The sequence below is a fragment of the Conger conger genome, chromosome 12 (genome assembly GCF_963514075.1).
Source record: "Conger conger chromosome 12, fConCon1.1, whole genome shotgun sequence".
NCBI lineage: Eukaryota > Metazoa > Chordata > Actinopteri > Anguilliformes > Congridae > Conger > Conger conger.
In genome coordinates this window covers 5,235,589-5,257,939 of record NC_083771.1, presented here as the reverse complement: position 1 = coordinate 5,257,939, position 22,351 = coordinate 5,235,589, and the positions used below count along the sequence as shown (strand labels likewise).

Genomic DNA, 22,351 nt, shown 5'->3' with positions numbered 1-22,351 from the left:
AAAGGTACAATAGTTCATTTCGGACTTCTAACGCTCAAGAGAGGAACAGTAGTAATAAACAACTTCAAACCACAACGCTGTTTATCCCTCCCCCTTCTCTGTATACTCGCTGTCGTTGAAACGCCATTGGCTGTGGCAATTAGAACCAATTTTCAACTAATGAGCTTGAATTGTTGTTATACAATGTTTTGGTACAGTGTCGGGCCGTCAACTGTATATTTTGAAACCCGAATTTAATGACTATAAGCACAGGCAGAGGGTGAGTCAGCATTTCAGTGAGCTTTTTCAATGATAGGAAGGGATTTACAATGGTCTTGTAAAAATGTTTTAACACAAAAGTTACCGATTGTACCTTTAAGCTCTGCCCTTTTAAGCATACAGTGCTTTTTTGAGGAGATAAGGTTATTACCATCCTTCTACACATGAATACAGCAAAGCATCAGCCTAAGGCTTTCACAGTAACAGTAAGAAAATGCTGAGTCATGCATGCAAACAACACCACAGTCATTCACAGATACAAAGCCTGCTGGATTCATCAAGCCCTTTAATCACTTTTTTTTTGTAGATCCAACGTATGATTAAGTGTCCCAATTACCCTGTCTGCTTTCTCGTTTTATTTTAATTTCGTCTGCGCCATGCCAGCGCTAGCCGCTAACGGCCTCCTCACTCCTGAACCGCCTCGTAATAATGACTGAATGTAAAGGAAAAAATGTCAATTACCTTCCAAAAAGGTAATTGGTACCTTCCTAAAACCTCCCAAGGTTCACATAACTTTCAATGCGGATGTTCTCAGCCTCATTCAGTCGTCACAGAACATGCCAAATGACACAACTTCTACATTTTGGTGTACTGGTGTATAATTTGAACACCAATTTTGGAACTGTATTATCCCTGGTAAGCTTTGCTCTGGTCAGCGCTCTATAAAGGTATATTGCATACACATTTGTATTTCCTCTACAAGTATGTATGTATGTATGTATAACTTAAATAATGAGTGACTTAAATAATGCTGAAATACCTCCAGCAATTAATATGATCAATAGTGCCAGACTAATGGTGTCGGACAGGCAAATAACATTCCCAAAGATACAACTTCATTAAAGCACTAGTCCAAGGTAACTGTGCTAACCAAGAAAGTAAAAATTTGGCATAACTACAGACTATATCCATAACGCGCTTTAAAATAATATAAAGCCATAAAAACAGAATGTAAAATCAAATAAAAAGAAAAAAGCTGAATTAGTGCAAAAGGGGGGATTGCTATAGGGTGGGGATGGGAAGAGAACCAATGAGCAGTCTGCCAGGGTGCATGGGTCATCAGATAGCCAATGACATCAGGAAGTTCTTTGCACCAATGAGAGGCCAGGACAGACCGCTATTGTGACTATGAGAAGAGCCATTGATTTACATTTTAAAATTATTCATTCTCATATGCACCAAACAAATATTAATATTCTGCAAAGTCCACAAGCAGGTCCAAAATCAATAGGAGTCACAACTTCACAGTGCAAAGAAAGCGTTTATCCTGAGATAGGTTTGTGCTTGGTCCACATTCATGGTCTTTTTCCAACTTTTATTTGCTTCAGCACTGAGCTCTTGCACCTCTGACTATTATAGAGGCGAGAGAGAGAGAGCCCCTTCTCTGTGACTTTGAGTTCTTTCAATCTGGCCAACTGCACACACACACAAACACAAGCCCACACGTGCACACATACACTCTATCTCTGAAATCTAATTTCATCAGGACACAGCACTTGTTCTTGCATTCAGAAAATTTTCTTTTAATTTAAACTCAATCCAGGGCCCAGTATGAATTTTAACATTGATCAATTTCTCAAACACAGAGCGTTAAAGGCAAGAAAACTGTAAGTCTGACCTTAATGGAACTCCTCAACCATTTTAATCAAATATACGTGAGACTTTCCTAACTACACAGAATTCTTTCTCCCTTTCTGTTCCACATAATACCACAACCACATTTCTGAAAATGTGCATTTGAAAATATTGAATAAAAATCAATAATTGTTTCATAAATACAAATCATGATGAGGATATAATTATTAAATAAATAACTGCAGAAAGATGGCAGTTGGTTAATAAATGAAGGTCAGACAGAAGCCTTCTGCAGGGCTGTCACATGCAATCTCAGTGGCTCAGTGTTACTAAGGACATTTTTAAGGCCAGCTTCAAGTCTGTACATGTAATGTATTTGTGTGCTACTTAACTCCGTAACAATTATTTTTAATGAAATAAAATTTCATTTTAATGTGACAAATAAGAAATACAAACAAAGCAAAACAGAATACTGGTTACAGTACTGAAAAAAAGACAAAAAAGCACTAAAGCACCTGCACCAATGAACTCCCAGAGAATTATGGGTACTTACTGTCCACGGGATGTGTGAACAAGGAGTGTGACAAGCGTGGACGTCGCAGGACATACGCAGTTCAGGGCCAACATGGCGTACTTGAACTCTTCTTCACAGACAACATGATCTGAAACACAACCGAAAAACACACAGTTTAGAGCCAACATGGCGTACTTGAACTCTTCTTCACAGACAACATGATCTGAAACTCAACCAGAAAACACACAGTTTAGGGCCAACATGGCGTACTTGAACTCTTCTTCACAGACAACATGATCTGAAACACAACCAAAAAACACACAGTTTAGGGCCAACATGGCGTACTTGAACTCTTCTTCACAGACAACATGATCTGAAACTCAACCAAAAAACACACAGTTTAGGGCCAACATGGCGTACTTGAACTCTTCTTCACAGACAACATGATCTGAAACACAACCGAAAAACACACAGTTTAGAGCCAACATGGCGTACTTGAACTCTTCTTCACAGACAACATGATCTGAAACACAACCGAAAAACACACAGTTTAGAGCCAACATGGCGTACTTGAACTCTTCTTCACAGACAACATGATCTGAAACACAACCGAAAAACACACAGTTTAGAGCCAACATGGCGTACTTGAACTCTTCTTCACAGACAACATGATCTGAAACTCAACCAAAAAACACACAGTTTAGAGCCAACATGGCGTACTTGAACTCTTCTTCACAGACAACATGATCTGAAACTCAACCAAAAAACACACAGTTTAGAGCCAACATGGCGTACTTGAACTCTTCTTCACAGACAACATGATCTGAAACACAACCGAAAAACACACAGTTTAGGGCCAACATGGCGTACTTGAACTCTTCTTCACAGACAACATGATCTGAAACACAACCAAAAAACACACAGTTTAGGGCCAACATGGCGTACTTGAACTCTTCTTCACAGACAACATGATCTGAAACACAACCAAAAAACACACAGTTTAGAGCCAACATGATATACTTGAACTCTTCTTCACAGACAACATGATCTGAAACACAACCAAAAAACACACAGTTTAGGGCCAACATGGCGTACTTGAACTCTTCTTCACAGACAACATGATCTGAAACACAACCAAAAAACACACAGTTTAGAGCCAACATGATATACTTGAACTCTTCTTCACAGACAACATGATCTGAAACACAACCAAAAAACACACAGTTTAGAGCCAACATGATATACTTGAACTCTTCTTCACAGACAACAGGATCTGAAACACAACCAAAAAACACACAGTTAGGAGCTAACATGATATACTTCAACTCTTCTTCACAGACAACATGATCTGAAGCACAACCCAAAAATACACTTTAGAGCCTAAATGGCGTGTATGTATTCCACCCGGCTGATGACGTCCAGTGAAAACCAAAGGGCATGTTCAACAAAGTCATCATAAACATTTCCATAGAGGTGCTGACACTGTACTGTTAGAGTGCTTTCGGGTTCATAAACAGTGAGCGCAGAGGCTTTCTATTGGAATCAATGCAATCCTCCGTTCTGAATCATGTCACATTTAACTGCAAGCCGGACCTTAATGGAATTCCACAACCATTTTAATCAAATATAAAACATTCCTAACCATATGCAATCCTTTCACACCGTCTGTATCACACAATACCACCTACCACATTTGAAAATATTGTGTAAAAATTAATAATTGAAAATTAATAACTGAACAGAACATAATTATCTCAAGTAAACCATTGCAGAAAGATGCCACAGGTGGTTAATAAGTGAAGGTTAGACAGAAGCGTCCTGGAAATGGTCTCTCTGGATCAGAGAATCATGTCACTTTTATTTTTATGCATGCCATTAAGGTGATTCATAAAATGTGAGCAGAACTGTAAAAACACCCCTTCCTCCTCTGTGGTCTAAGGCTGGTGAGATATTATGGCTGTTTCATCATTCGGTATGAAAACATACTTTTGAGCAGCTCCACTGAGCCACAGCTGAATGCAGTGCGATTATTCCCCCACTGCTTAGGAACTTCCAAAGAGTGCAGCTGATTTTTTTGTCAGGTTATTATTATATTCTTCTGGTTGCTATGGAACGCACATTGTCTCTGCTCTTAAAATAGTAAATTCCATGGTACAAAATCTCAGCTTTCTTTAATACCCCTTCAGGACTTGATTGTCACAATCCCTCATACCAATGAAATCAGATTTGTGTTAGCCATATATAATGTGTCCCTCAAAACTGCTTTAGTGATATCTACCGTATAATAACCCACACCTTCTCTTCTCCACTATATGATTTGAATAGCTCCAATGTTTTGTGACAGTATTATTCAGCCACATAGCTACATAATTCTGCTAACAACTTTGATACTTTGCAGGCCCATCTGGACCACACAATGTGTATCCGAACATGTCTTTTTTTTGCTCTTTTTTCCCTTGTTCACAAAAAGGGGAAATGTAGGCATACAGTGAAGAAAGAAGAGGAAGTTCAGATCTACGTTATTCAGAAATACGGCATGTTGTATATTGTATTATAAAAAGGGCAACTATTAAACACATATCCAGTTTGAGAACAAGCCCTGAGCTGTCCAGGGTCCTGAACAGTTAACAGTATCTGAATCAGTAGTAATATGAAATGTTATTCAGCAGTAATTTACTCAGCAGTAAAATGACCAGTGCTGATCCAGGAGAGCTCCTGAGCTGTCCAGGGTCCTGAACAGGCGAACCTGGCATAAAACTCACCGGCGAACTTGACGTGAAACTTGTTCTCTGGTTTGAGGATCTGGACATAAAGCGGGCAGTTCGGAGCAAAGTCCTTCACGGCCCAGGCCCTCAGGATGGTCTGGTGGTCCTACAGGAGGGGGATACGGTGAGTCACACTGCACTTTTAACAGCCTCTGTCACAGTTACATGCTCCCTATAGGATCTCGGCGGCCTGTAGCGTAGTGGTTAAGGTGCATGACTGGGACCCGCGAGGTCGGTGGTTCGATCCCCGGTGTCGCCACAATAAGATCCGCACAGCCTTGAGCAAGGCCCATGACCCTGCTCCAGGGGAGGATTGTCTCCTGCTTAGTCTAATCAACTGTATGTCGCTCTGGATAAGAGCGTCTGCCAAATGCCATTAATGTAATCTCATAGAGGCTCATCCTGTACACAGTATGAGGTGGAACAGCATTAGTGTCTTTGGAGGACAGTAGGATTTCACCTGTTAAGCTCCCTGCAATGACTTAACGTTCATATTCAGCATCAATAGCAGCTTTCCGATTTGTTTCATTGGGAATTATGCATTATTATTCAAACTTTCAGATGTATGAAATGCAATGCCCACCCCATATTCCTCCTGGCTTATGTTAACTTATCAAAACACTTTTTTATTTTCGTGAACTTTAGTAGATACATAAGCAGTACATTGTACTTTTTGATATACAGTAAATACTGCACATACTGCAAATAATTTAATAGTAATTTAAGGAACAAAATAATCATAAAATACGGCTCACTATCAAAACAATAAATAAAGTATAGCGAATGGGCTATGAATAATGAAAGCTATTACAGACAGTTTGCAATTCATGGTTAAGTGTTTTTTTAAATGATATTGTCCATTGTAATTTAATTTCCTTAGCCTAAATATTTAAACATATTCATAAGTAGAACAGCTCATTGGTACATCTCAAGGGGTTATTCCTAATAAAGAATGAAATTATGACTGCAATCCATACGGTGAAGTACAGAGAGTGAGAAAGGAGTGTAAAATGGAGGTGAAGTGCCTGTTACTTCCTCCTTACAGCTGCAGTTCGGTCCACTTCGTTCCTGCTGCTGAGGATGAAACAGGACTCTGCGTCGTCCATCCTGTGCCAGACAGAAATAAACGATTCAGGCAGGAGCACAGAGAGGAGAGCACAACGAGGATATCCCATGTCAGAATAAAAGCTATTTCAACAATAATTTCAAATTTGGAGGATAAGTATATTTTTATTACATGAACCAGACAATTGGGCGATGGCAGTATACCTACAAATAATATGTATTCAGGCAGGAACTCTGAACATAAAAATGTTTTATTTTAAGTTGGACATACTCAACTCCTACAGTCTGGCTGTTGCTAGAATGGCTTGAATACATAGTGGGCTGCTGGATAGTAACTGTTAAAATTAAAATATATATCTTTTTTATTTCAATTTTAATTAGTAAAATTGTTTTTCTTGAGCATATTGGTTTTCTTTGACATATGCACATCCATGTGGCAAAACACTATAAGATATTGTAGCAATAATGACATTAAATGATATAATGTTTTGTCAAAATGATTTACATTATCACACACTTAATAACGAAAATAAAATGTCTAGCAAGAAATATCATGTTTCTGAATGTGAAAAATGCTGTGCCTTTTGTAAAAGTGAGGCAAATGGCAGAAAACTCTATTATCTCATGGGAAAGGTTAAATGGAGCTTTCTAAATAAGATGAAATGTCAAATATTGTGGGAGTGCTGGGTCAGACTGACAGAGAGAGGCAGTTCAATAGCCTTTAAATGACATGCATTAATAACACAGTCAGGTAGATAGCTGCACAAGTGAAGGTCAATTTAACACCAGCAGTGTCCCACCTCCAACCACTGGGCTGACATTCTTTAAAAAAAGAACATCACAGACTCGTAATATTCAGAAATGCATTTGAGCAGGAAAACATAAAAGAAAGGTATTGATTGCACTGTGGGTGATACCTACAGAAAAGCAACTTCCTGTGGTCTAAAAAACATGCACTGGCCTTGGCTCTTAGTATGCCTTTGAACAATACTTCACCAGTCACCAAAACAATATGGGAAAATACATTTTGTTCAATATACAGTACTGTAAATCACATTGGGTAGAAGAGCATTGATTTAAAGGAACAACGGTAGAACAATGGCTGTTTGACGTTTAGTTCAAAAGTAAAAGTTTCCACACACAGAGCGAGTATTTTATACATAAATAGCAAAGGGGACACATTCCGTCAGCGCCAACAAAAGCCTCTTTTATATAAGTGAATGAATAAACCTGAGGAACACTCGAAAAAAAAGAATGTCAAATGATGCTCCAGACAAAATGGAGCCATTATGCAGGATAAACTGAGTCTGTGCATCAATCTAATGCTAAGCAGCATTAAGAATTTTGCGGCCTTCTATAGCCTCTCTCTCCGTTAGCACTACCCCCCACCCCCCACAAAGACTGACCCCGAGTGTCACCCCCCATCCCCCTCCAACTACCTCACACTGACTGCCTACCTCAGGACCCCCACTACTGTACATACTCACTGTACACATCTGTACTTATTCATTCATATTCATCTCAGCTGTCATTTGTACTTTCTGCCTTTCTGCACATTTCATACTATACACTGTATTGCACTTCTATTTACTACTACTGTTATTAATATCATAATATCACTGTCATAATACGATACAATAATATTGCACTGTTATTATTGAATTTAAACAACTATTTGCACTAATGGGTCAGATGTGACTGCCATTTTGTTGTCTTAGTACTTGTATTATGTACAATGACAAAGTTAATTCTGATTCTGATATCAAGCCCTCTTGCTAAGAGAGACTGGTGGAAACAGTATATCAAACAGTGTCTTAAGCTCGGTCCGGTAATTGATCTTCTAACAGGAGGCCAGAGCTACCATCATGGGTGAAATGAAACCTAATTAAATAGCAGCTCTGTCGCAGTAAATAAATGAGTTTAACAAGCAGAGCTGACCCGCTGGCTTTAATTTATGGGTTGAGGAAACATCAGGGAGATCAGAGGTGCTTGCCGGTGATGGTTCAGCATTGAGGGAGACAGAGATGGGGTTTAGAGGACAGAGAGCAGAAGGGAGAGGGGAGGGGATCTCCCAGCTTATGCATGTAAACAAACTTCACTTCCAAAAACGTCTTTCGGATGAGTCGATAAACCGAGGTCCTGACTCGCTGTGCTCATTAAAGAATCCATGACACTCATTGCCAAGAGTAGCAGGCTCCACAGTGTCCTGGCCAAATTCCCAACCTTCCATCTGATCTATCACTCTACCTATCTATCAGGACACTCCACTTCCTGCATCATTCGGAGGAGCTGATTGGAGGTGGCATGTTAGCGAGGAAACTCACTTCGCCCTCATCAGATCCTGGTCCTTGAGCACAGAGCCCTGAAGATAGATGACCCTCTGGGACCAGAGTGGAATCTGCAGGACTCTACGCACCTGGATGTCCATCTCCGTGGGACAGAGGATCACCACGTAGTAATCCTGCAGGGAGACAGGCGCACAAGGACACACTGCTGTGGAATGGAACATGAATGGAATACATTAAGGGATTTAAAGGTCCCAAGAGCTCGGATGAACTTCCCAAGCAAGCCGTAGGCACTACTGTTGACTTAGCATGTATAACTAAGCAGGTTTCTTTTTATTTTTAACTTCCAAAAAACAAAATTTTACTCTAAAACCAGAAAAAAAGATGAAAAGCTAGCTCAGGGTTTTGAAGGCACTAATGAACTGTGAGTCACTTACATTGCAGCTCTGGAGAGGCTGCAGAATGTCTGATCGCTGAAATAATGGATCTAATTTTGGATGTGTGAAAGGGGGTACAATGGTGACAAAGAAGCCAATGCATAAAGTTTGGCAAAGGCCATTAAGGGAAGAAATCATGAGGCGAATTTCAAATCTGCTCAGAGCAGAGAGGACAAGGGGACATGATAGTGGCTAGAGCAGCATATTACCATAAACACTGCTGAACTGAATACCGTGCCAAGTGCAAATGAATTATGACTGCAGATGGACAAGCTATGAAGAAGCACAGCAATAAATACGAGGAGTGAAAGAGGAAGCAGATTTTTCTGTGACTACGCTAGAGATCTCGGGTGAAATATAGGCTGTGTTTCTGAGATGGATAACGGAACGTTATTAATGTTGACGTGGAGATTCGATTGGTAATATTGGCCGCGGAGGATGCACCAGTTATACAGCCCATCAACTGAAACTAGAGTAAGAGTAACTTTTTCTTCTTTCTCAAATATCCTCATATAAAGTGTTGGGTGAGATTTGCCATGTTTGCATTTGAAGTCTGCACTCCATGACTGTTCATTTACCTGCAGTCTGGGGTGAGCGTAGAACTCATTCAGGAAGTCCATGAGGAGGTCGATCTTGAGGGAACTGACGCACAGCACAACGTGTTTCTCCGTCTGGGCGCGATGACGGCTGTAGTTCCCGCCAGACTTCTGCCGCTCCATCCACAAGTATATTAGCTCCTCAAACTGGGAGACAGACACGGCAGCCATAATAGCAATTGGTTTACACCCCCAAACTACGTCATATGTAGTAAGACGTGGCATCATATTAGATTTGAACTAGATCACAAATCCAGCAAATTGTTGAATATAGTCATCGTTTACACTGTAAAAGTTTGTGGGCAGGGCGTCATTTTCAGATACATTCCTGGATAACTGTGAATTATGTAAAACATAATTCAAGTGAGATTAAACTACAAGCCTCATAATAAAATACTTTAATGGCACATGCACCTTGCCTCAGGGACAGTCATGCTAAGGAAGTCCAGGAAAGCTGTCATCTTTAACTTTCAATTTACCACAAACTCAATCCATTAGGTATTCATCTCACTTGCCTTCTAGGTTATGCCATTATCACGACAATTTTGTCAGGGCTGTACTTGTATTGATTGTGACTGGATGCTACAGGCACGATCTATGCCAAACAAATACAAATCATTCTGCACAAATAATTGATTTAAAAAATACAAATACTCTCGCTGCTAAATCCTCTCTATGCACATGCAAGTCAACCTTCCTACCTGTAGAGGGAGCACTACCAGAGCCACACAGATCATAATGACCACTAGTAGCTGGGAGGGCCAGATCTGTGGTGTGACGTCACCGTATCCCACTGTGGAAAAGGTCACAATGCAGAAATACAGGGAGTTGAACAGACTCAGGTTCTTCCCGGCTCTCTCTAGATGTTGTATACCACATGTCCTGGGAAACGAAAGATACACAAAACAAGAAAAGTCATTTTTGACCGATCCAAACACCCCAGTCTATTACATCCCAGAGGGCCCTATTCTATGAGGTGTCCTCATTACACCACACTGTTAACATATTACTCAGTTAACTGTTGTGAATTATTTTAACCTTTATTGCCCCTTCAGCTGCACAAGGACCAAGATTGTGGGTTGAGTGAAATATTTCAAATTTAGATTGCGAGAGGAAAACAAAAAAACAAAGAGAGAAAGATAGTGAGAAAAAAGAAAAGAAGAGAACTCACCCGGTGAAGACCAGACAGAGCAGGGTACAGATGAGGATGAGGACCTGGTTGAACATGGCAGAGTGTGTCCTCTGTATGGCTCGGTGCAGATCGTTCTGATGGAGAAATTACCCAACTGAAACACTGAAGTAACACAACTGTAAACCACTGTGAACCGCAGCAGCCATGATAAATAGTTACTTTTATTGTTTTTGACAGACAGTTGTTTATCCAGATTTCCATAATGTAGTATGTCCAGTTGCAATTTTAAGAAGAGATATTATTGAAGGAGGGGGTAGGGGGGTGCACCCCATTGGCTGAAACCCTCCTTTCCTTGGAAACACTAGGGCCAATGTTCTTTGTTATGGGAGTTACAGACAAGAATGAAAAGGTCAGGATTCTATTCCAAACAATGGGCTGCCTTACTCCACCAAGAACCAGAGCTTTAGCTGCATATGCAGTCTGAGAGACCTTGTGAAACTACCATTATCATTAAGAAGTATACAACAGGTGTGATCCCGGTTTAAAGAGCTAGAATTTCTAACACCAAACCAAACACCTCTGTTTTGTGCTAAAATAAGTGCAAAGTGCAATATTTTAAACAATTTCATCACACAGCATGAATAAGAACATATGTTTCAACAGCTATTGAAAATAAGGAGTTGGTCTTCACTACGTCAATTGATCTTCAGAATTCTTGGCTCTTTTCGATAGTGAGTCACCATACAATGTGGGCAGTCAAAACTCCAAGGTAACTTTTGAAAAAAAGTGAGAGAGGTGTTGAATCCTTTGAGATGTGTGGGGGATTTGTGCTAATAAATAAAAGTTTACTGCAATAAACCTTGAATTAACTGAATGCCATGCCAGTCACAATCTTATCTATATACACTCACTGAGCACTTTATTAGGTACAGCTGTACACCAGCTTGTAAATGAGAATATTTAATCAGGCAATCGTGTGGCAGCAACTCAATGCATAAAAACAGACATGGTCAAGAGTTTCAGCAGTTTTTCAGACCAAATGTCTGAATGGGGAAGAAAAGTGACTTTGACCATGGAATGATTGTTGGTGCCAGACAGGGTGGCATCTTGAGTATCTCAGAACCTGGGATTTAAAAAAAGCATTCCTTTCTTCTGTTACATATTTACAATGGTCCAATATTGGGTTCGTAGTTTGATCCGTTATGAATCTGAACAGACTTACAATCATATTCTCCAGCGCACACTTGGCTAGCCAACAATTTAGAAACACGGGGATGAAGATGTTTCTTAGTGGAGCCCAAAATATCTGCGGAAAAACAAAATTACAAACAATAACTACCTGCTGGCTGTAAACCAGATTCTCCCGTCCACAATTACAAAAGGTAATCACTCTAAATCACGTCAGGTGGTAGTGCCAGTAGTGTACACTGTTGTATTAATTAAACTACCCCATCACAGTTTACAGGAAAGTAAACAGAAACATATTTCAAAGGCGTGTAAAGAATAAGGGATAGGCATGTGCAATGAGGAACCACCATGGCCACATCACCATGGCTACATAAACAGCATATAATTCACGGATATGTTAGGTTGTTTGCAGTTTCATATTTATACCATATTTATTGCCTATGGCAATATCTGTAATCATTTATTCTGGTGGGAAAGTAAAGCTCTAAAGACGCATGCATTACGAAGCAAAGCAACAGCAGTTTCAATATAGTATCTTTATGAGCTCTGAGACTTCTAGCACTTTAATAAATAAATAAAATTGAAGAAAAAAACCAAAACACACCTAAGCCAAGAATTATTGGCACAAATGAATGGCCTTTCTGTGCAATCTTTCTCATCTATATAGAGAACAGCCTAATTCTGAACTATATAGAAAACAGCCTTTGATATTTGTTAAATAGATATATTCATTAAATGTTTATTTAATTTTATTATATATCATTATATCGTTGTTCATATGAAGATGTAGTTCTGTTCACTTGCAGTCATAGCTGACTGAACACAAAGGCATATTAATATCATCAAATTGCACACAAATACATAAGCCATGTACACTAAAATACATAAATCTGCATACTAATACACAAATGTTCAAGTACTCACGGTGATGATGAAGGGCACTGTGTTGATCATCTCCAAGAGAAATGACACCTGGAACATCTGCTCCCAAATGTTGCCCTAAATGAAGACACCAACATTTACCAGACTGAGTGTTGAGGTTGCGACTATAAAAACTAAAGAAGCCCTTAGCCCTCTCATCATTTCTGACAATAGAAGCACATTTATAATGTATGGTTCAGAATTAAAGACCATCTGTTTTGTTGAAACACATTCAAAGTCATAATCAGAATAATCTCAATACAATTACATTGGTACATTAAACATAGTACTAATATTGTTTACAAGAAATTACTGCAGCAACTGCAATTATATATTGTAGTTTACTTAAGCACATAATAGTTAAAATACAGTTCAAAAATGAGTAGTGCACCTGAAGTTATGGAATTGCTTTATATCTGCAGTAATACTGCAATTAAAAATCTGTGTATCCAAAATACTACTTTTATAGTATTTGGTAGTGTCTTGGGGAAATCATCAAATGGAACTTAATTTCCAGTAGACTAGTTAATTGAATCTAACTTTAAAAAGTAGCAGGTTAACGCAGATTATTTTTCTTAGCTTTTGTTTAAAATACTTATGGCATACTTACTACCAACATTTTTTCTTAGTAACTGTATTTAAAGTTTAAAAAGAATCATTGATTTTTGCATATTTCTGAGCATGCAGCATAGCTTACTGAATTAATGATTTATTTTGTCTGCAAATTGTTAAACATTTTTAATACTTATTGATGCATTTGAGGTAGGAGCATTACCAGAGCTCATGAAGATGAAACCACAGCAACACTTCCAACACTTACATAAATTAAAAAAATTAAAAATAGATAAAATTGGAAAAAAATACCCAAGCCAAGAATTATTGGCACAAACTAAAGGACAGAACAATCTAATTCTCAAGAGTTATTGAATATATTACTTATTATTAGTAGTTAAATACATATATCCATTCATGGCTAATTACATATTATTGTTCATAATTACATTTTTTACACTAAAATGTACTTTTCTTTACATGCTGGCATAGTTGACTCAATGCAATTCAGATTTATTTTTGTTGGATTTTATTTAAAATAATTCTTAAAAAATAACAATTTATTAAAAATTGTAGGCCAATCAATTATATGGTATCTATATTTGTATAAAATAATATATTTTTACATATTTCTGAGCATACAACACTGAATGATTTATTTTATATGGGCTTTTTCACACACTGTTAAAATGTGAGACGTATTAAAGCATGTGAGACATATGAAAGCATGAGAGAAAGTGTGAGAAAGGAGAAGGACCTTGTAGCTGAGGTACATCAGAAGCATGGCCTCCAGGAAGCTGATTAAGGCCACGATCACCTGGAACCGGAGAAGACCACACTTAGACATCACCTCAAGAGAGTGCACAGCTCCAGGAACCACTGGCTGCACTGTAAACTGCTGGGTTGTTTCTGTAAACACACTGCTGGGTTGAACATGCTAGGTCATAATTCTGGGTTGTTTAGGTTCGTTCACAGCGTAACTACATGTTGGTTTTCACAAAAATTCCCCTTACTCTGCTGCTGGGTTGTCCAGAAACCCAGCTGGTGGGTCATTCTTGTTCCTGCCTCTGTTGTTCCAGTGCTTGGAGCTGGGCAGCTTCACCAAATGGTCGGTCTAATGTTACAACCGAACAACTGGAGATGGGCTAAGGGGCTTTTTAAAGTTTTCAATTAATATAATTAATTTTAATTAATTAAATCAACCCAAGGCGTGTTCTGTCCCATACAGTGACACAGCAGTAAAATTCAAAATTGAGTATATGTCAATCTGTATGTCTGTTCTAAACTTAACGCTGTTACACATTTGTAATTGGAACAGGGGTAAAAATTGATGTGGAATGTGTGGAAATCAAACTGTGTACATTGTGCGTAACATTATATGTGTGACTTTGGACACGGGTGCCAGCTAGGTCTTTGTCCTGCATCTCCTCACCTGTATCGCCCACACATGGAGCTTCCTGTCAACCCAGAATATCACCTCCCTGTGAGGACAGAGAGAGATGAGAGGTGTCCTCACACACAGAGAGACAGAGCCAGGACCACACACACACACCAGCTCACACACACACAGACACACACACACACACACACACACACACACACACATACACTCACTCACACACACACACACCCACCCACACACACACAGTCAGGAAGATAGACACACACATACACACACCGACCCACACACACACAGACAGAGCCAGAAAGACACACACACACACACACAGAACCAGGAAGACACCCACACACACCAGCTCACACGCACACTCACACACACACACACAGACAGAGCCAGAAAGACACACACCAGCTCACACACACACTCACACACACATACACACAGAGCCAGAAAGACACACACACACAGACAGAGCCAGAAAGACAGACACACACACAGACAGAGCCAGAAAGACACCCACACACACACCAGCTCACACACACACACACACACACACACACACCAGCTCACACACACACACACACACACACACACACCAGCTCACACACACACTCACACACACACTCACACACACATCTTCCAGCCCTTAAAAAAGCAGTGAGCCAATTAAATGCACTGTGGGTATCCTTTTTTGAAAAGGTTATTTTGACTGTATATACTTTCATTTAACTCTGCTGGTGTAAAACATATTACTTATTGTAATACAAAGTCATACTGTGAGACACATTATAGATTACAGTTTCAAAATAATAAGGGAAAATAATAACACTTGTCCCATCAGTATTCATAAAACACAATGGTGACAGACATAGACCACATGGGACACAGTGTAATACTTTCCTTATGTGGCTTGGTCACCCTTACCAGTTTATATCTGTGGAGTATGTGGTTTTGTTCAACAGACAGTCCGCACTACAAAAGTAATCAATGAGAGACAACTTTCAGGTGCTGTCAACAGCCTGCACAAGCACTGTGTATAACAAGCAATCATACATAAATGTATTCTCTATATTTATACATTTTCAAAACAAAATGGAAAATTAAGATTTTCATTCACAGTAAATTACAATTTCAAAATAAAAAAGTCTAATTATATTTTTACTCACAGTATTCACAAAACATACAGCAATGATAGAAGCCATATACCCTCACCGAGCACTTTATTAGAAAAATGTTATAATAAAGGTGTACTTTATGTGATCTAAGTGACTTTGACCGTGGAATGATTGTTGGTGGCAGACAGGGTGGTTTGAGTATCTCAGAAACAGCTGATCTCCTAGGATTTTCACGCACACTAGTTTATAGAGTTTCAATGAAAAAAATCCAGTGAGCAGCAGTTCTGCAGACAGAAACACCTTGTTAATGAGAGAGGTCAGAGGAGAATGGCCAGATTGGTCAAAGCTGGCAGGAAGTCAACAATAACGCAAATAACCACACATTACAACAGTGGTGTGCGCAAGAGCATCTTTGAACACACACCACATCATAACTTTAAGTGGATAGGTCTAAAAAATAAGTCTAATAAATACCTAATAAAGTTCTCACTGAGTGTACATTAAAACAGTATGCAGTGTCTAATACACGTGATTCTGGTGTGACCACCCTTACCAGTTGAAGCCCGCTGTGTATGCGGTCTTGTTCAGCTGACAGTCTGCGCTACAGATGTGATCAAAACCAGACAGGGAAACAGAGGAGAAGACAGGTCCTGTCAATAGCCCATGTACACACTGTGAATAACCAAGACAATCCTTCTATATGGTTTCCATGACAACCGAGGAGAGCCCTGTTTTTGGCGAGCAGATGGAAACGCGTGCGGTTGAGCCACTCCTTCAGCCCCATACATCAGCCTCACAATAGCCTTAAATCAAATACAGATATTAAAAACTTGAGCCTTGGGTTTCAACTCAATGAAACAGCAAGTCCTGTTCATGTGGTCGTTCACATCTCCCTTTCCAAAACCAGAAAATTGACTATGGAAATACTATCCAAAATATAAAATATACTTCTAATATGTACTGATCAGAGATCAGAATAGCCTAATATATTTCAACATGTAGACAGATTAACGGTAGAGTTTAGTTTAAAAGGCTGGGCATCTCCTCCAATTCAAACTTACGGTGTGTGTGTCTGTGTGTGTGTATGGGGGGGGGGGGGGGGGTTATGTGCGTGTGCGTGTGTGTGTGTGTGTGTGTGTGTGTGTGTGTAAATCAGCTGTGGGTTATGCCACCTTGATAACTTTAATTCTTTGTGGTCTGACTCCTAAAATGTCACAGCCTGTTTATTGAGTGGCAACTTCTGTCTTTACACATTACTCAAATCATGCACAAATAGCCATACCAGTGCCTGTCCCAGAGAACGCAGTATGAAAGCATGAGCTTACTGCTGTCAAGTAGATATTGTACATACTTACATCAACCATTGGTATGTAGTATACGACATACTGATATTAGTATGTAACAGACCCTTAGAGTGATAATTGGTCGCAGTGTCTTTACGGGGGATGAACAGGCGAACCTTACCAGCGAGACCAGTTGTCGGCCGATTTGTCCAGCATAACCCGGACAGTGTACAGGAGGCATGTCAGCAGTTTCAGGCAGAAGTTAAAGATCCGAATTCTCAGACCTGCCAGAGGGAGGGAGAGAGTCCAGGTTTCTGTGGAGTCGAGCTCCCTGGCACTGATCTAGTTCTTCGTCCAATCAGCCTATGAAAATCCCCAGGGCTACAGGCTAACCCAGCAGCCTGGCTTATGAGGAATCGACACAAATTTCCTGTGCTTACTTAACAAGTCAGACTGAACATTATGCAAATATGTGCAACAGGGAAATTAATGTTACAAGAAACCATGCATCTGTAACCCAGCATCTGTTCTACTGCACAGTAGCACCTGCCCTACTCTTCCCCATAGAGATACACTGTGCGCATCAGCAGCAAAAATTCCCATTTGCACAAAGACAGCAGAAAACTCTTATCAATACAGAGAGTGGTCAATAAATAATCATACTTATGCACATTCACACATTACCACACACTTTGCAGACTGTGAATTTACTTACCAATGTGACTTCACCGCTCACACCATACTGTGAATTTTAATGCAGTTAAATCCTTGTCTTATCAAATTTCCATACATGTCCATAATGTTTCTTGTAAGTGAATTGAATACAATATACATCCTGAAAGGGATTACTGAGGCCTCCATCATCACAGTTTAATATCTCAGTCACTGGAGAGATCCGAACCAAATCCCCCCACTCCCAAAATGGCTAAATATGAGCACTGCACACAGACTCAATAACACAAAATTGGGCTATGATTCAGATCCACACAAGCTGAACAGCACCACCACCGCCTCAGGCCACCATCATGTCAGCCATATTGCCTTATGAGAGAGAGGACCAGCCACAAGCATATTCTTACTCCTAATGCAGATCTAGAAACAGCTATAAAAACAAACATATTTTACAGCACATGAAATACTTATCTGGTTTGTGTAAACCCATCCTATCCAACATGGACAACCTGCCACACATGAACATGGTATATTTACCTTGCAGTCAAGGATCAATGAAGCACAACTTTACATGGAAAGTATCTAATATGGTGGCCAGAATTTGTATATGGAATAGGCAATGGGCAAGCAAATCTTTAATTTGCCTACCAGACATCCAAATGCAAGGGAACTTCTGATCTTCCACTTGAGAAATAAGTACTCAGCTGACAATGTAGCATAATTGTAAGGGACCTAGGCTACCTCAGAGTAGGCTACTTCATTTCAGCAAAATGTCCTATTGTATAAAATGTATTTATAGATATACTTTTTAAACTGTTTTTATAGATATACAGTAAACTGTGAGTCACTCGGAATAACTCTAAATGAACAGGTACGCACAGTATATGAGTATGTGTGTTTGTGCGTATGTGCATGCATGTGTGTGCGTGTGTGTGCATTCATGTGTGTGCATCTGGGTGTGCATGTGTGCACATCCGCACGTGTGTGTACGTGTGTCTGTGTATGTGTACATGCGTGCGCGTGTGTGCATTTGTGCGTGTGTGTGTGTGTGTGCATGCATCTGTGTGTGCGTGTGAGCAAATCTGTAAAAGTAACATGATTATGAATGCAATAGCCATGCTCCTCTCCAGTCTGGAGGCCAGTAGAGTGGGCACTCTGCACTGCAGCAGTTTCAGAAGCGCAGGGATGTGTGTTAACTGAGCTGCGAGAGGTACAAAATCTCCTTATATTACCCTCCTTTTCTAAAAACACTTCACACATCAGGAAACACCAGGAACCAAGAACAAACAAGTTTTAAAAAAAGCCCAGAAATCAAACATGTCAAACTCCTCTTCACAGTAATAAGAATCACGGTGTGAAAACCCTTTATTATTACATTAGGTTACTGAAGCAGACCCTACTCTAATCTGTCATTTTTTTCAATGTGAAGAACCCACAATATGCAGATGAATGGACTTGTTGCCATGGCAAATTTCTGTCATTTGCATAACTTGCAAAACAACACAACAGATGAAAGGTATGATGGGACATCTAACCAAAGAGTTTATAAAGGGTTTTCATGCTAATCATTTCTGTAAATGGCTGGTCCGTGATTAAAAAGCATGTATTTCTACGAGAGTATCAGCCCTGGTCCTGATGCACAACAATCTTGGAGTAAAGGTGAAGAAAGACCTGCCCTTTCTACTGTATTTCAACATTGAAAAATCACTTGGATCAGGTGCGTAGTGTTGGGCAGTATGTGAGCAAACAAATATTTTTTATATTTAACTTAAACAGCTGTCTTCCCATCAATGCAGGTGGGAAGACAGCTGAGGAAAGCCATCCAGCCAGACACACACCAGCCAGAGTGTCTCTCCTGACACCTGAAGTTATGCTAGTCTCATCCTCTGGGTTCAGTGGAAAATATCCATGCATACTCAGAATTAATCTTCCATATTCACCACAGTGTGACATGCTGACATAGCTAATTCAGTCTCCCTCATCACGTGGGGTTCTCAAGAGAAGCACTGTCTAATTTAAAAACAAATGTAACAAACTGCTCTTCGGGATAAGAACTTAATCTATATTTCACACCGCTGAAAAACATTGATCTTCAGGGTAATGGAATACCAGGGTTTACTGTCAGTTGTAAAACTCAATAAATCATTTCTTTTTTTTTTGGGGGGGGGGGGGGGGGATTCTGTATCTGGCCTATTTTTATTTGTGCTACTGGTAAGGTGGGGCAAACTCCAAGTATTTTGCTGAGAAAATATTATACTGTGTGCAAATCCTAACATGGGGACATTGCATTAATGAATAAAATCACCACATTATTCAAATGCACATTGTCATGGGAGCACACACAAACACAAATAACAGTTGACATACAGGCAAGCACAACCATCCACACACAGACACACACACACACCCACAAAACTGACAGAATTCTGGAGGCCTGGCTGCTTAACTAGCTGAGACATGTGGACAGGAAGAGCACAGGGCTAACACAATTATATTCAGAGTTCATTTGATGTAAATAGAATTTGAAAGGCTGAACTGTGGAGTGTTCATTAGTGCACTGAAACATAGCCTGACCTGACCTGCAAAATGCAAAATTGTATATAAAAGTGACTGCTATATCAGATAATAACAAATAACACACATACACACACACACATACACACACAAATACACAGGTACAACAATCTACCAATAATAATCATAAAGATTCAATTTAAGTGCAAATCTTTTTTTCAAAACTGTAAGACGCTACTTGGACCATGCTTTGACCGTCATCAGTGCTACATAGACCATGTCTTGTCCCTCATCGGTGATACATGGACCACATACGTCACACTACAGTTACTTACAGTAGCTGACACTTAAAAGAGACTTACAGTTGATTAGACTGAGCAGGGGCCAATCCCCACTGGTGCAATGTGGGATTAAGGGCCTTGCTCAAGGTTCCAACAGCTACACTGATCTTATTGTAGATACAGTGGGGCTTGAACCAGCAACCTTCCAGGTCCCAGTCAAGCAGCTTAGCCACTAGGACCATGCCTGTTCCAGGAATCTTAAGCATGCACTCTGAAGCTCAAATATAGAATTTGAATGCGGCCACTCACTTGATCTTTGGTTTTTTATGAAGAAAAGTTTCAGTCTCTCCTTGAACGTGTTCTCATTCACGTAGAACTCCACCTGCACCCTACGATGGAGACACAATTAATCAATCAGTGCATCAGCAAATTCAGTTAATAAACAAACAAACAAACCAGGCAACCAACCACCCACCAGCCAGACAGAGATTTCAGCTTTTATGAAAAGCTCCGAGCAGGATGCAGAGACCATGCCAGCAAATTTTCTTTTAATTCTCAGTAATAGTGAAACATATTGAGTTCTTAAGGTAATACCCTTAAGAACAAATTTCACATGCGAGATTATGAGAAATTCCCCTAACACTGTGTCAGCAAGGTCACCCCAGATTGGCAGTAAGCCCATTGATCAAACTATTTCTGTTAAGAAAATAAATAGTGAAAAAAAGACAATTCCAATCTTTCTAGCAGTTAGAAACCTACTCTGATATATTGACAGTCTGATAAGGCAACACAAGGCACTGTATGTGATCATTTTCTGGACATTACCTGCATTATCTTGGATTTCCTTAAACAGTAGTAAATTGTTTAATAGTTACAGTAAATCAGAAACAGCAAACAAGTTATCAGTGAAATTAGTGAAAAACAATTTGAACAGTATGCATTACATACATCATATAATATGATTTGTCTTCCAGTAAAATAATAGTATATGTGTTTCTTCTATATTCTGCCCAGGGTTAATGTCTTGAAAAAGCTAATATCTTGAATGCCACAGGAGCACACAGCTTCTCTGTGGAAGCCTCCATTACAGTAGCACCAAAAAAAACAACAATAAACAACCTATTCTGGGAACTCCTGTGATTCAAAACATACAATGAACAGCCTTCAATTAACAATATACCAACAGGAAGCTGTCACTATGGAAACCTATATTTCAAGAGGACAGGGCTGAGCAGGTAGGTGATGTGTAAAATTATATACCGTGCTCCCTGCATCACACTGTTAAATGTTAAATAAATGACTGCTTTGTATTATAGTTATTATACTGTATGTATATATAGAAGGAGATAGAGAGAGACAGAGAAGGAGCAGAGTGTCTGTTACTGACGATAAACAATGAATAGTTTCACATACAAAGAGATATATACTTTCAATGTAGATACTTGATGAACTGCTGATAGAGTCAATATATGGGTCAAATGGAATCAACTCATGTCACATAGTACTGTTATTGTTTTGTTCTACTTGTTGATTTGCCCCATATGCCTGTGTATATGTCATGTGATTCTATTTTATATGTAATGTCATGTCATAAATGTGAGCTCTCCAGCTGTACTGAACCAAATTCCACCAGCTTGCTGCATGGCAATAAAAGTAATCAATTTAATTCTCCTTGCCAAAGAGCATCTTTAGAACCTGTTCAACCACCAGCTTCTGAAGAACATGGCCACTGGGTCAGTAAATTGAAAGAAACTATAGAAATATAGAAATATAGAATCGGCTTGTGCGTTTCACAG

At 39.5% G+C, this 22,351-nt stretch overlaps 1 protein-coding gene across 1 annotated transcript in view; it reads right to left on the bottom strand.

Moving 5' to 3' along the window:
• kcnt1a (potassium sodium-activated channel subfamily T member 1a) overlaps positions 1–22,351 on the bottom strand; it is a 102,999-nt gene that overhangs the window by 26,655 nt on the left and 53,993 nt on the right. The window contains exons 4-16 of the mRNA XM_061263816.1: positions 20,865–20,944; positions 17,270–17,372; positions 14,721–14,769; positions 14,046–14,105; positions 12,740–12,814; positions 11,850–11,933; positions 10,667–10,761; positions 10,197–10,377; positions 9,478–9,642; positions 8,502–8,638; positions 6,156–6,219; positions 5,110–5,218; positions 2,387–2,495 (exon numbers count right to left, since the gene is read on the bottom strand). Of these exons, the coding sequence (XP_061119800.1) occupies positions 2,387–2,495; positions 5,110–5,218; positions 6,156–6,219; positions 8,502–8,638; positions 9,478–9,642; positions 10,197–10,377; positions 10,667–10,761; positions 11,850–11,933; positions 12,740–12,814; positions 14,046–14,105; positions 14,721–14,769; positions 17,270–17,372; positions 20,865–20,944 (1,311 nt within the window). The remainder of the gene's footprint in view (positions 1–2,386; positions 2,496–5,109; positions 5,219–6,155; positions 6,220–8,501; positions 8,639–9,477; positions 9,643–10,196; positions 10,378–10,666; positions 10,762–11,849; positions 11,934–12,739; positions 12,815–14,045; positions 14,106–14,720; positions 14,770–17,269; positions 17,373–20,864; positions 20,945–22,351) is intronic.